Genomic DNA, 14,869 nt, shown 5'->3' on the forward strand with positions numbered 1-14,869 from the left:
TGGGAGTGAGTTACAGACTGGAATCTAATCGAGGGGTTCGGGGTGGTTTATATATAAATAACAGATACCCGGGTGTGAGTTACAGACTGGAATCTAATCGAGGGGTTCGGGGTGGTTTATATATAGAATAACAGATACCCGGGAGTGAGTTACAGACTGGAGTCTCATCGAGGGGGTTCGGGGTGGTTTATATATAGAATAACAGATACCCGGGAGTGAGTTACAGACTGGAGTCTAATCGAGGGGAGTCACTCACCTGTTCTTCCCGCTCCTTTCTCGATCCCAGCCGCTGACTTGAGGAAGTAGGAAACAGTCGGCTGATTGATTTTTAGCTCAAAAGTACGATCCGGCTGGAATAGAGACAGAGAGGAGGGGGGGAGGGGGTAGGGAGAGCAAGGGGGGAGGGGGGAGGGAGAGTGAGGGGCGGAGGGGGACGGGAGAGCGAGGGGGGGAGGGGAGAGTGAGGGGGGGAGGGGAGAGTGAGGGGGGAAGGGGGACGGGAGTGCGAGGGGGGAGGGGAGAGTGAGGGGGGACGGGAGAGCGAGGGGGGGAGGGTGGACGGGAGAGCGAGGGGGGGGGGAGGGGAGAGTGAGGGGGGGAGGGGAGAGTGAGGGGGGGACGGAGAGCGAGGGGGGAGGGGGACGGGGTCCGAGGGGCGAATGGAAGCGAGTTACTGGAATTCAATCGAACATTCCCCCTCCACTGAGACCACCCTGACTCCTGCACCCCACCCCTCTCCGAGGACCCCTTGCCTCCTCCCATCCCTCGGCCCTCGAGGTCACCACCCCTCCCATCTCAAGGAACACGCCTCCCACCCCCACAACACCACCCCTGATGACAAAAGTCAGCACCTGGAGGATGCCCCCCCTCCCTATCCCATTCCCCCCCCCCCCACCCCCCCCCACTGTCTTCAACCCCCCCAACACCTCCAACTCCCCCCCCGCTCCCACTACGGACACCCTCCCCCCCTCACCCCTCCCAGGGGTACACAGCAGGAGCCTGGATCTATTCCGTCAGGACCACAGAGAGCAATCCAGAACCTGGATCTCTCGGAGTGGATCACAGCCAGCGATCCGGTAATCCCACCCGCACCATCGGGGAGAGTCTACCCCATGAGATTCCCGGGGAATCCGTCGCTGCGTCGGGCGCCCCGATCATTCGCTCCAAACTCACGTTGACAAAGATTCTGACGGGCAGCGGAATCCCTTCCTTCATATCCTTCGTCCTCTCATTGAACTCCTTACAGAACTGGCCAATCGGGATGCCTCGCTGCGGAGAGAGGGAGGGACAGGCCGTGAGGCTGGGTAACGGGGCAGCAGGTCGGGGGGGGGGGGGGGGGGGGGGGACACACACACACACACACGTGGGGGCGCGATGCAGAGGGGGAGTCGTCCCATTCTTGTTCTCCTCGCTGTCCCGGGGCCAAGATTTGTCCCTCCAACCAACATCGCTAAAAACAGATTTACCCAGGATGTTGCCTGGTATGGAGGGCATTAGCTATGAGGAGAGGTTGGAGAAACTTGGTTTGTTCTCACTGGAGCGACGGAGGTTGAGGGGGCGACCTGATAGAAGTCTACAAGATTATGAGAGGCATGGACAGAGTGGATAGTCAGAAGCTTTTCCCCCAGGGTGGAAGAGTCAATTACTTGGGGGCACAGGTTTAAGGTGAGAGGGGCAAGGTTTAAAGGAGATGTACGAGGCAAGTTTTTTACACAGAGGGTGGTGGGTGCCTGGAACTCGCTGCCGGGGGAGGGAGTGGAAGCGGATACGGTAGTGACTTTTAAGGGGCGTCTGGACAAGCCCATGAATAGGATGGGAATAGAGGGATATGGTCCCCGGAAGGGTAGGGGGTTTTAGTTCATTCGGGCAGCATGGTCGGTGCAGACTTGGAGGGCCGAAGGGCCTGTTCCTGTGCTGTAATTTTCTTTGTTTTTCAGATGATCTGGGTGATGATCAGATTGCTGTGTGTGGGATCTTGCTGTGTGTAAATTGGCTGCTGCCTTTCCCACATTACAGCAGTGAGCAGACTTCAAAAAAACACTTCCTTCATCGTGTGTGACACACTTTGGAATGTCCCGAGGGGGGAGGGAGTGGCTGGAGAGATTTGAGGGGGTGGGGGGGGTCTGTGTTTCAGTTTGGGACATCCCGAGTGGGGGGAGAGGGGCCGGAGAGATGGTTGGGGGGGTGGAGGGGGTCTGTGTTTCACTTTGGGACATCCCGAGTGGGGGGAGAGGGGCCGGAGAGATGGTTGGGGGTGGTGTCTGTGTTTCACTTTGGGATGTCCCGAGGGGGAGGGGAGGGGCTGGAGAGATGGTTGGGGGGGTGGAGGGGGTCTGTGTTTCACTTTGGGACGTCCCGAGGAGGGGGGAAAGAGGGGCTGGAGAGATGGTGGGGGGGGGTCTAAGTTTGGTCGGACCTAATACTTTTCCTTGACTCCAAAGTCTCCCCCACCTCGCAAAGCCACGAGTTAAAGCCTACATTGAACTGATGAGGGTCTTAGAGGAGCATTTCTCACCCAAACCCGGTTTACTGGGATAGGGACAGAGGGGAGGGCCTGGGTGGGATGCTCTTTCGGAGAGTCGGTGCAGACTCGATGGGCCGAATGGCCTCTTTCTGCACTGTAGGGTTCGATGGTTCCATGAAAACTGGTCATTATTACAGAAAGGTTTCCGCAGCGTCGAAGCCAGGAGCAAGATGAAAGCATTTCACAGTTTGCAGCGACCTTACAGAGGCTAGCTAAGTATTGTAAATACGGTGCGGCGCTGGATGACACTGTTCGTGATCGGTTAGTATGTGGACTTCGGAATGAAGTTATTCAGAGGAAGCTTATGGAAAGTACACTGCCCCTGAAATCGACAGTGGACATTGCAGTTGTCAATGATACTGGCTGCTGAAGAGGCTTCGCAGATCGGAGTTGGGGTGATGATCCACAAGTGGAAACTGCAGGCGAGTGAACTGCAGAGGGATCTGGGTGTTCTAGTGCAGGAATCACAAAAATCTAGCAGGCAGGTCCGACGAGTAGTTACGATGGCAAACAGCATTTTGACCTTTATTGCAAAGGGGTTGGAGTTTAAAAATAGGGAGGTGTTGTTGCGATTGTACAGGGTGTTGGCGAGGTCTGACCTGGGACATTGGAGGCAGTCCAAAGCAGATTCACCAGGCCAAACCCTGGGATGAGAGGGTTGTCCTATCAAGAAAGACTGAATAGTCTGGCTCTGTATTCCTTGGAGTTTAGAAGAGTGAGGGGGGGGGGGTGACCTTATTCAAACATATACGATGCTGAGGGGGCTTGACAGGGTGGATGGTGAGAGGTTTTCACTCGTGGGAGAGTCTCGAACAAGGGGACATCGCTACAAGATAAAGGGCCGCTCATTTCAAACAGAGGTGCATAGAAATATCCTTTCGCAGAGAGTGGCGAATCTCTGGAATTCTCTGTCCCAAAGGGTGCTGGATCATTGGAAGTATTTAAAAAGTAAGTTTTAAGTTTAAGTTTATTTATTAGTGTCACAAGTAGGCTGACATTAACACTGCAATGAAGTTACTGTGGAAATCCCCCAGTCGCCACACTCCGGTGCCTGTTCGGGTTACACTGAGGGAGAATTTAGCACGGCCAATGCACCCTAACCAGCACGTCTTTCGGACTGCGGGAGGAAACCGGAGCACCCGGAGGAAACCCACGCAGTGGAGGTGGAGGAATATTTGATATATCGAGGAATAGAGGGGGACGGGGCAGAAAAGGAGTGGAGACCGGCATAGATCAGCCATTGAATTGGCCATGCTGAAATTGCCCCTTAGTGTCCCGAGGTGCGTAGGTTAGAGGGGTTAGTGGGTAAATGTGTAGGGATTATGGGGGTAGGGCCTGGCTGGGACTGCGGTCGGAGGAGGCCATCCGAACGGAGTGGGAATGGAGGGATACAAAAGAATGGTCTAGTTTGGACCAGGGAGCGGCACGGGCTTGGAGGGCCGAAGGGCCTGTTCCTGTGCTGTATTGTTCTTTGTTCCTACTTCTTGTGCTTGAAATAAACCTGCAAAACTACAAGCGTGTCACTGACTCTCAGCCGGGGAATGCTGGAGCAGGGAAAGCAAGCGCAAGAACTGTGGGGAAAGGAGCCACATTGTCAAAGTATGCTGGACACAGCACACTTCCTCTACACCAACGTCTGCAAGACAAATCTATAAGATGACAGGCGAAGGTGAAGCTATCAGTTGTGTGTGAAACGAAGAAACACTCCACCATTACAACCTTTACATCCCTGGGAAGGACTGAAACAGCAACAGCAGAGATACACATGGACTACACTGGCCCAATAGAGGGACACTTGTTCCGAGTATTGGCAGATACATATTGGAAGTGGCCGGAAGCAGTGGTCACAAAATCCACGACAACAGAACAGACTATCGAGAAACAGGATGAAATATTTGTTAGACTCAGCAAGTGGTAAGTGACAATGGGACACAGTTCACTTCCAAGGAGTTTGAAGGCTACATGAAAGGAAGTGGTGCACAACGCATCAAGTCGACTCCGTGGGCGGCACGGTGGCACAGCGGGTTAGCGCCGCTGCCTCACAGCGCCAGGGTTATGGGGAGAAGGCAGGAAAATGGGGATGAGGAGCATATCAGTCAGCATGGTGGCACAGTGCATTGTCACTGCGTTATCACAGCGCCAGGGACCCGGGTTCGATTCCCGGCTCGGGTCACTGTCTGTGCGGAGTCTGCACGTTCTCCCCCGTGTCTGCGTGGGTTTCCTCCGGGTGCTCCGGTTTCCTCCCACAGTCTGAAAGACGTGCTGGTTAGGGTGCATTGACCCGAACAGGCGCCGGAGTGTGGGCGACTGGGGGAATTTCACAGTAACTTCATTGCCGTGTTAATGTAAACCTTACTTTTGACTAATAAATAAGCTTTAACTTTTACCATCCAGCAACCAATGAATTGGCCGAATGATTTGGACAGTCACTCAAACTCTCACTAAAGGCATCAAAACACTAAGGGATATTGCCAAGACGGGTAAATAACTTCTTGATATCTTACAGCAACACCGTGCACACAACAGCACAAAGGTTACCAGTGATGCTGCTTTTAAAAAGGAAATTCAGAGCAAAGTTTGACCTTTTGATACCACCTGATACTTCAGAGGTTTGTCAAACGACAACATAAAGCACAGATTGCCAGAACTTGAAAAAGAGACAATTTACTCAGGGAGACTTGCTGATACTTAATGAAGAAATGCACACCTGCCAATATCTGAGCAAAAAACAGGTCCAATATCTTCCACTGTACAGATGGTGAGAGCGTTTGGTTATGTCATACTGAGCAGGTACCAGCCTCACGGAGTGATATCACTGGAGTTTCACAGAGGTAGTTACATCACAAATACTCAGTGGTGATAACTCTGACCAGAGTACACCTTGGCGGGCCTTGTTGCCGCCGGGCGGCGGAGGTCCCGAGTGGAGGTCCCTCTACGGAGGGATCTCCCCCAATTATCTCGGGGACCTGGGGTGGAGGGTGTTGCACGCAGCAGTGCCGTACAACCGTAGGTTTTTCCGGTACACGGGCTCCCGAGACTGCCCTTTCTGTGGCCTCGTGGAGTCCGTGGACCATGTCTACGTTCTGTGTTTTAGACTGCACATCCTTTTTGGTTTCCTTAAACACCTTTTACTGATGTTTTGTTTGCACTTCAGTCCCACGCTCCTGATCTACGGGCACCTGGTGCGGAGAGGGGCGGGTCGGGATGCCGACCTCCTCGTGAACCTGCTCCTGGGCCTGGCGAGACGCGCCATCAATAGGTCCAGGCAGCGGGCGATCGAGGGGGCCGTCCATCCCGACTGTCTGCCCCTCTACCGCGGCTACATTCGCGCCCAGGTGTCTCTGGAGAGGGAGCGTGCGGTGTCCACGGGCGCGGTTGACGCCTTCCGCGACCGCTGGGCGCCGCAGGGGCTGGGGTGTATTATCGACCCCGATAATCACCTTTTGGTTTGACGTTTTAAGTTTCCTTTCGACTTTGATTTTGGTTCGGGCTGTTCCCCCCTTCCTTTTGGGGAGCCGCCCCTTTTACTTTGTCCCTAAGTTAATTTGAGTTCGTTTACTTGATTGGTATCAAAAGAAATACCTCTGACCAGAGACCAACAACAGAGACAAATCCAGACTCTGTCTAAGAATCTTCAACACCAATGGGAACTGAAATCGTTTCCCAGGAACAATTGCCAACAAAACGAAGACAACATTTCAAAAGTCTCAAGGAACCAAATTCCAGAGCGTTGGGTACAACCCAAAAGAAAGAGACGTTCACCTGAGGGACTCACTTATTAATTGTATCTCTGGGAATTAATGGTGCAAAGTAATGTACCGACTGTTTAATTGGGTCTGTTGTTGAAACAGTAAGAAAAGTTGTCGCTTGGGGACAAAAAGAAGTGAAAGGGGAGGGACGTTATGTATCGGAAGTGGTTACATTTCTGCTGGGTACAATGTCACTGACCTATAGTGACATAAGCAGAGGGATTTGTGGGATTTTGGAGCTTTTCCATCTTGGACCAGCAACAAGCAACATTTCCTCAATAAACCTGCATCGTGTTTGACTTAAACCCACAAGTGTGGCAGCATCTCCTTCCTTTCTCTTTGTTATAATTCCCAGTCAGTACGGAACAGGGAGATTCTTTCACGTTCTGCCGGACTTTACCTGGCCGAGAGTTGGGCCAAGGGGGGGTCCAGGGGCTGCCTGGCCGGACCGCACTATGGCTCTGATCACATTTCCTGGGTTCACCTTCTTCACAGCTCTTGTTGCTCGCGAGAGTTTAGACATTTTGTGTCTGCAGACAAAAAAAGGAGAGAATTAGTCGCGACAGCGATAGGGTCAGTGCTGAGTGAGCGCCGCACTGTGGGAGGGTCAGCGCCGCACTGTGGGAGGGTCAGTGCCGAGGGAGCGCCGCACTGTGGGAGGGTCAGTGCTGAGGGAGCGCCGCGCTGTGGGAGGGTCAGTGCTGAGGGAGCGCCGCGCTGTGGGAGGGTCGGTGCTGAGGGAGCGCCGCGCTGTGGGAGGGTCGGTGCTGAGGGAGTGCCGCGCTGTGGGAGGGTCGGTGCTGAGGGAGCGCCGCGCTGTGGGAGGGTCGGTGTTGAGGGAGCGCCGCGCTGTGGGAGGGTCGGTGTTGAGGGAGCGCCGCGCTGTGGGAGGGTCGGTGCTGAGGGAGCGCCGCGCTGTGGGAGGATCGGTGCTGAGGGAGCGCCGCACTGTGGGAGGGTCGGTGCTGAGGGAGCGCCGCGCTGTGGGAGGGTCAGTGCTGAGGGAGCGCCGCACTGTGGGAGGGTCGGTGCTGAGGGGGTGCCGCACTGTGGGAGGGTCGGTGCTGAGGGAGTGCCGCACTGTGGGAGGGTCGGTGCTGAGGGAGCGCCGCACTGTGGGAGGGTCGGTGCTGAGGGAGCGCCGCACTGTGGGAGGGTCGGTGCTGAGGGAGCGCCGCACTGTGGGAGGGTCGGTGCTGAGGGAGCGCCGCACTGTGGGAGGGTCGGTGCTGAGGGAGCGCCGCACTGTGGGAGGGTCGGTGCTGAGGGAGCGCCGCACTGTGGGAGGGTCGGTGCTGAGGGAGCTCCGCACTGTGGGAGGGTCGGTGCTGAGGGAGTGCTGCACTGTGGGAGGGTCAGTGCTGAGGGAGCGCCGCACTGTGGGAGAGTCAGTGCTGAGGGAGCGCCGCACTGTGGGAGGGTCAGTGCTGAGGGACTTACTGTTCAATAAAGGTGGCTGTTTGGAGGTTTTAGTCTCTGAGCTGCAGCATGGGCGCCGCCATTTTAGGTGAAAGGTTAAAGGGGGGACAATAGACAACAGGTAAACATGGAACTCGATTAAAAAACAGTTAACTGATCCCTATGACCATCTTACTGAATATTATAAATCTGGATTTGGATTTGGATTTGATTTCCAGGGAAGATTTTAATGTTTGACCCTCAGAGAGGGGAGGTCGCGGATTGCATTGTGGGAACTGTAGTCGAAAATGTGACATACAGATCCCGGCATGCTCTGGGTGCTCCCGCCCAGTGCGCAGGCGCTGCCGGAGGCCGGAAACTACACGTCCCGGCATGCTCTGGGTGCTCACACCAAATGCGCAGGCGCGTCCGAAGACCGGAAACTACAGATCCTGGCATGCTCCGGGTGCTCCGGCCCACTGCGCAGGCGCCGTTGCTCACCCGCTGATTGACAGTTAGGTGTGAGAACCACACTTGCTGGTTGTGGGCGTGGCCTCCCCCTGTGATGGACGGGTGTCCCGACCAATGAGACGGAGGGCCCTGGGCGTTGCGATCGGGCAGACCCAATCAGGGGGCAGGTGGGCGGGTCCTTTGGGCAGAGTTTGGTTGAGGCGCAGGCAGCGGCGACGGCGACATTTGCTGCTGCTCCCGGAGAGCGAGATGGCGGACGCGCCGCCCGGTGTGGAGCAGCCGGAGCTCGGCAGCTGGAGCGTCCCCGAGCTGCAGGCCAAGCTCAACGAGATCGGCTTCTCCGCCCAAGGTAGAGTCACACCGCGGCAAGGCGCCAGCCGGGCCTAGCAGCCACCGCAGCCTCGGACTCGAGTTCAGCTTCAGCCCGGGCTGCTGCTGCTGGAGGCCGGCTGGAAAGGCCAGGAGCACAGGGTCACCCAGAAACCCCATAGGAGCCGGGCCCAGGAAAACTATCAATAAAATACCAATCTACAAGGAAAATCACACCGAGTTTCACCATAAAATAATTCAATTTGCTATTTAATATCAGTAAATTATAATAGGGGAATTATAAATGATTAAATTATAACATAGGGGAATTTCACAGTAACTTCATTGCAGTGTTAATGTCAGCCTCACCTGTGACTAATAAATAAACTTTAACTTCATAAAATATAGGAGCAGAATGAGGCCATTCAGCCCATCGAGTCTGTACCGACCACAATCCCATCCAGACCCTATCCCCGTAACCCCACACATTTCCCCTGGCTAGTTGCCCTAAGGGACAATTTAGCACGGCCAATCCACCCTAACGTGCACATCTTTCGGACTGTGGGAGGAAACCGGAGCACCCGGAGGAAACCCACGCAGACACGGGGAGAACGTGCAGACTCCGCACGGACAGTGACCCGAGCCGGGAATCGAACCCGGGTCCCTGGCGCTGTGATAACGCAGTGACAATGCACTGTGCCACCATGCTGACTGATATGCTCCTCATCCCCATTTTCCTGCCTTCTCCCCATAACCCTTCAACCCCATTCCCAATTAAAAATCTGTCCAACTCCTCAAATTTTCTCACTGTCCCAGCACCCACCGCACTTTGGGACAGCGAATTCCACAGATTCACAACCCCTTTGGGAGAAGTAGTTTCTGCTCAACTCTGTTTTAAATTTGCTGTCCCTTATCCTGAGACTGTGACCTCTCGTCCTGGAATGCCCCACAAGAGGAAGCATCCGCTCCACGTCTACTTTATCCATACCTTTCATCATCTTGTAAACCTCAATTTGATAGAAACCCTACAGTGCAGAAGGAACAGACTTACCTCTCATTAAGTTGATCTTTCTCTACACCCTAGCTATGACTGTAACACTACATTCTGCACTCTCTCCTTTCCTTCTCTATGAACGGTATGCTTTGCCTGTATAGCGCGCAAGAAACAATACTTTTCATTGTATGTTAATACATGCGACAATAATAAATCAAATCATTCGGCCCATCGCGTCTGCACCAACCACAGTCTCCCCCCAGGCCCTATCCCCACAGCCCCACGCATTCACCCAGCACCTCTAACGGCACATCCCAGGACACTATGGGCAATTTAGCATAGCCAGTCAACCTAACCTGTACATCTTTCGGACTGTGGGAGGAAACCCACGCAGACACGGGAGAGAACGTGCAGACTCCGCACAGACAGTGACCCAAGTCGGGAATCGAACCCGGCTCCCTAAAAAAAAAATTTCCTTTGTACTTTGATTTCTGTTCGGGCTGTTCCCCCTCCTTTTTGGGGAGCTGCCCCTTTTACTTTGTCCTGACTTAATCTGAGTTTGTTTATTTGGTTTGACCTAAAAAGAGGGCAGCAGTGCTAACCACTGTGCCACCATGCTGCCCCGGGTCCCTGGCGCTGTGAGGCAGCAGTGCTAACCACTGTGCCACCATGCTGCCCCGGGTCCCTGGCGCTGTGAGGCAGCAGTGCTAACCACTGTGCCACCGTGCTGCCCCGGGTCCCTGGCGCTGTGAGGCAGCAGTGCTAACCCACTGTGCCACCATGCTGCCCCGGGTCCCTGGCACTGTGAGGCAGCAGTGTTAACCCACTGTGTCACCGTGCTGCCCCGGGTCCCTGGCACTGTGAGGCAGCAGTGCTAACCACTGTGCCACCATGCTGCCCCGGGTCCCTGGCGCTGTGAGGCAGCAGTGCTAACCACTGTGCCACCATGCTGCCCCGGGTCCCTGGCGCTGTGAGGCAGCAGTGCTAACCACTGTGCCACCATGCTGCCCCGGGTCCCTGGCGCTGTGAGGCAGCAGTGCTAACCCACTGTGCCACCATGCTGCCCCGGGTCCCTGGCGCTGTGAGGCAGCAGTGCTAACCCACTGTGCCACCCCTTTTGTTTTTCTTTATTAAAACTTCTCCCCTCATTCTTCTAAATTCCAGAGAGTATCGGCCTAAACTGTTCAATCTCTCTTCACACAACAAACCCCTCATCTCTGGAATCAATCTAGTGAACCTCCTCTGAACTGCCTCCAATGTCACTACATCTTTCCTCAAATACGGGGGGCAAAACTGTGCACAATACTCCAGGTGCGGCCTCACCAATGCCGTGTATAGTTGCAGCAATACTTCCTTACCTTTATATACTATTCATTTCGCTATCAATGCCAACATTCCATTGGCTTTCTCTACTATCTCCTGCACCTGCATGCTAGTTTTCTGCGACTCATGAACAAGGGCACCCAGATCCCTCTGCACCAGGACACCCCGAAGTCTCTCCCCATTTAGATAAGCCGTCTCCCTATTTTTCCGACCAAAATGCATGACCTCCCACTTATCCAGTGAATATTAGTGAATAAAATCCAATAATTTAGTTTATTTAATGAATAAAGTCAAATAATTTAGCTTTGAATACAATCAATTTAATTAATAGTTGTCTTAATTCAAAGATGCAATCTAAGCAATAATAAATTGCAATTTAAGACAACTTTGGATAATAGAAACTATTCTGTACTTTTTTTAAACATAATTTTTGAAATGAGCGGGAAGTTGGGTTTGAAATGAAAGGAAAACAGGAAATGCTGGAAAATCTCAGCAGGTCTGACAGCATCTGCGGAGAGAGAATAGAGCCCACGTTTCGAGTCTGGGTGACCTTCCGTTAAAGTTTAAAACAAAGCGGGTTTGATACCTCACGGGTTTTACTGAGTGCCGGGACTTGTGTCACGAGGCAGTTAGAATCGGTGATATCAGAAAATACTGGAAAACTCAGCAGGTCTGGAGACGGAAACAGAGTTAATGTTTGAGTCTGATATCAGTCTCCAGTCGCGAGGAAGCGTCGTATTGGAATGTCGACTGTTTCTTTACTTAGTGCAGTGAAGGTTTACCAGGCTGATTCCGGGGATGGCGGGACTGATCTAATACAGAGAGGAAATATACAGTAAATGGCAGAACCCTTCAGAGTATTGATAGGCAGAGGGATCTGGGTGTACAGGTACACAGGTCGCTGAAAGTGGCAATGCAGGTGGAGAAGGTAGTCAAGAAGGCATACGGCATGCTTGCCTTCATCGGCCGGGGCACTGAGTTAAAAAATTGGCAAGTCTTGTTGCAGCTTTATGGAACCTTAGTTAGGCCGCATTTGGAATATGGTGTTCAATTCTGGTCGCCACACTACCAGAAGGATGTGGAGGCTTTGGAGAGGGTTTAGAAAAGATTTACCAGGATGTTGCCTGGTATGGAGGGCATTAGCTATGAGGAGAGGTTGGAGAAACTTGGTTTGTTCTCACTGGAACGACGGAGGTTGAGGGGCGACCTGATAGAAGTCTACAAGATTATGAGAGGCATGGACAGAGTGGATAGTCAGAAGCTTTTTCCCAGGGTGGAAGAGTCAATTACTAGGGGGCACAGGTTTAAAGTGTGAGGGGCAAGGTTTAAAGGAGATGTACAAGGCAAGTATTTTTTACACAGAAGGTGGTGGGTGCCTGGAACCCGTTGCCGGGGGAGGTAGTGGAAGCAGATATGGTAGTGACTTTTAAAGGGCGTCTTGACAAGTACATGAATAGGATGGGAATAGAGGGATACGGTCCCCGGAAGGGTAGGGGGTTTTAGTTCAGTCGGGGCAGCATGGTCGGTGCAGGCTTGGAGGGGCCGAAGGGCCTGTTCCTGTGCTGTAATTTTCTTTGTTCTTTGATGTATGAGGAGAGATTGACTCGGTTAGGATTGTTTTCACTGGAGTTCAGACTAATGAGGGGGGATCTCACAGAGACTTATAAAATTCTAACAGGACTAGACAGGGTAGATGCAGGGAGGATGTTCCCGATGGTGGGGGGAGTCCAGAACCAGGGGTCACAGTCTGAGGATTCGGGGTAGACCATTTAGGACGGGAGGTGAGGAGACATTTCCTCACCCGGTGAGCCTGTGGAATTCATTCCCACAGGAAGTAGTTGATGCCAAAACATTGAATGTATTGAAGAGGCGGCTGGATATAGCACTTGGGGGCGAACGGGATCAAAGGTTATGGGGAGAAAGCAGGATTAGGCTATTGAGTTGGATGATCAGCCATGATGGTGATGAATGGCGGAGCAGGCTCGAATGGCCGAATGGCCTCCTCCTAGAACATAGAACAGTACAGCACAGAACAGGCCCTTCGGCCCACGATGTTGTGCCGAGCTTTATCTGAAACCAAGATCAAGCTATCCCACTCCCTATCATCCTGGTGTGCTCCATGTGCCTATCCAATAACCGCTTAAATGTTCCTAAAGTGTCTGACTCCACTATCACTGCAGGCAGTCCATTCCACACCCCAACCACTCTCTGCGTAAAGAACCTACCTCTGGTATCCTTCCTATATCTCCCACCACGAACCCTATAGTTATGCCCCCTTGTAATAGCTCCATCCACCCGAGGAAATAGTCTTTGAACGTTCACTCTATCTATCCCCTTCATCATTTTATACACCTCTATTAAGTCTCCCCTCAGCCTCCTCCGCTCCAGAGAGAACAGCCCTAGCTCCCCCAACCTTTCCTCATAAGTCCTGCTTCTATCTTCTCTGTTTCTCTCTCCACAGATACTGCCAGACCTGCTGAGATGTTCCAACGTTTTCCGTTATTTTGGATATTCTCAGTATCTGCTTTTTAAACTCTGAGATTTTTTTGGGGGGGGTGGGGGGCTGATCCCGATGTGCGTTTCCAATGCCTGCTTCATCATTCATCCCTTTCACTCAGTACCCCAGGTCAGAAGGTGACCAGCCGCCTTTAGTTGCTCGCAAGGACTGGATGTGGGCTGGTGCCTGGGTGTGGTGCTGACGGAGTGCTGCAGGGACTGCCTGTCTTTTGGGTGGCCTGTTAGCCGACTGTCAGGTGTTGATGTTCCCCTTGGACCTCTCCCTCCTGCCCGCCTTTTCAGCAACTCGCCCAAGACTCCTTCAATAAACGCCTTCCAAAGCTGCCATTTGGAAGGGTGGCACAGTGGGTTAGCACTGCTGCCTCACAGCGTCAGGGACCCGGGTTCGATTCCCGGCTCGGGTCACTGTCTGTGTGGAGTTTGCACATTCTCCTCGTGTCTGCGTGGGTTTTCTCCGGGTGCTCCGGTTTCCTCCCACAGTCCAAAGATGTGCGGGTTAGGTTGATTGGCCAGGTTAAAAAAAATTGGCCCTTAGAGTCCTGGGATGCGTAGGTTAGAGGGATTAGCGGGTAAAATATGTGGGGGTTGGGCCTGGGTGGGATTGTGGTCGGTGCAGACTCGATGGGCCGAATGGCCTCCTTCTGCACTGTAGGGTTTCTATGATTCCCGGCTCGGGTCACTGTCTGTGTGGAGTTTGCACATTCTCCCCCCCGTGCCTGCATGGGTTTCCTCCGGGTGCTCCGGTTTTCTCCCACAGTCCGAAAGATGTGCGGGTTAGGTGGATTGGCCGTGCTAAATTGCCCCTTAGTGTCAGGGGGACTAGCTAGGGTAAATGTGTTGGGTAATAGGAATAGGGCCTGAGTGCGAAAGTTGTCAGTGCAGACTCGATGGGCTGAATGGCCTCCTTCTGCACTGTAGGATTCTATGAAAACACTTTAAAGTTTCTAACCTGAACCACAACAGAAGCAGGTCAGGGAAGGTTCACCTGACTGTGATTCCTGCGATGACGGGGTTGTCTTGAGGAGGGGTTGGACCCCGTATCCATTGGAGTTTGGAAGATTGAGAGGGAGATCTTATTCAAATATATCAGATTCTGCTCGGCACAACATCGTGGGCCGAAGGGCCTGTTCTGTGCTGTGCTGTTCTATGTTCTATGAGGGACTTGACAGGGCGGATGTGGAGAGGATGCTTCCCCTTGTGGGAGAGACTGGAACCAGGGGGACAGTTTAAAAATAAGGGGTTTGTCTCCCACTTAAGACAGAGAGGAGAAATGTTTTCTCTCTCTGAGACTCATGAATCTTTGCAACTCTCTTCTCCGGGGTCAGTGAATATTTTTGAGGCAGAGCTGGATAGATTGTCGAGTAACGAGGGGGTGAAAGGTTTTCTGTAGGTAGGTGGAATGTGGCACTGAGGCCACTTGCTGGTCAACCATGACCTTACAGAATGGTGGACCAGGCTGGAGGGGCTGAATGGCCTCCTCTGAGTTATTACATTTGTGTATGCCAGCCTTACCGCTGATGTCCACATCCCAGGAGTGAAAAGTTCTCGAAGAAACCTTGCCCACGGCAGCGGAGCTGAATTGGA

The 14,869-nt window shown here is 53.1% G+C and overlaps 2 protein-coding genes across 2 annotated transcripts in view; one reads left to right on the forward strand and one right to left on the reverse strand.

Annotated features, from left to right (window-relative positions):
* Positions 1-256: 256 nt before the first annotated feature.
* On the reverse strand, positions 257-7,787 carry mrpl11 (mitochondrial ribosomal protein L11; the record flags this gene model as incomplete). Its single annotated transcript, XM_078207699.1, has 4 exons — positions 7,714-7,787; positions 6,674-6,803; positions 1,174-1,269; positions 257-350 (listed from the first exon to the last, which is right to left on the reverse strand). Coding segments are annotated over exons 2-4 (313 nt in total), but the record flags the coding sequence as incomplete, so codon positions are not given.
* A 543-nt stretch (positions 7,788-8,330) lies between these two features.
* The window catches only part of LOC144489871 (splicing factor 3B subunit 2-like), a gene marked incomplete at its 3' end in the record, with an annotated part of 38,980 nt that continues 32,441 nt past the window's right edge, over positions 8,331-14,869 (forward strand). The window contains exon 1 of the mRNA XM_078207701.1: positions 8,331-8,491. Coding sequence (XP_078063827.1) covers positions 8,392-8,491 — 100 coding nt within the window. The remainder of the gene's footprint in view (positions 8,492-14,869) is intronic.

Source organism: Mustelus asterias, unplaced genomic scaffold (assembly GCF_964213995.1).
Source record: "Mustelus asterias unplaced genomic scaffold, sMusAst1.hap1.1 HAP1_SCAFFOLD_2616, whole genome shotgun sequence".
In the NCBI taxonomy this organism is placed as follows: Eukaryota; Metazoa; Chordata; class Chondrichthyes; order Carcharhiniformes; family Triakidae; genus Mustelus; species Mustelus asterias.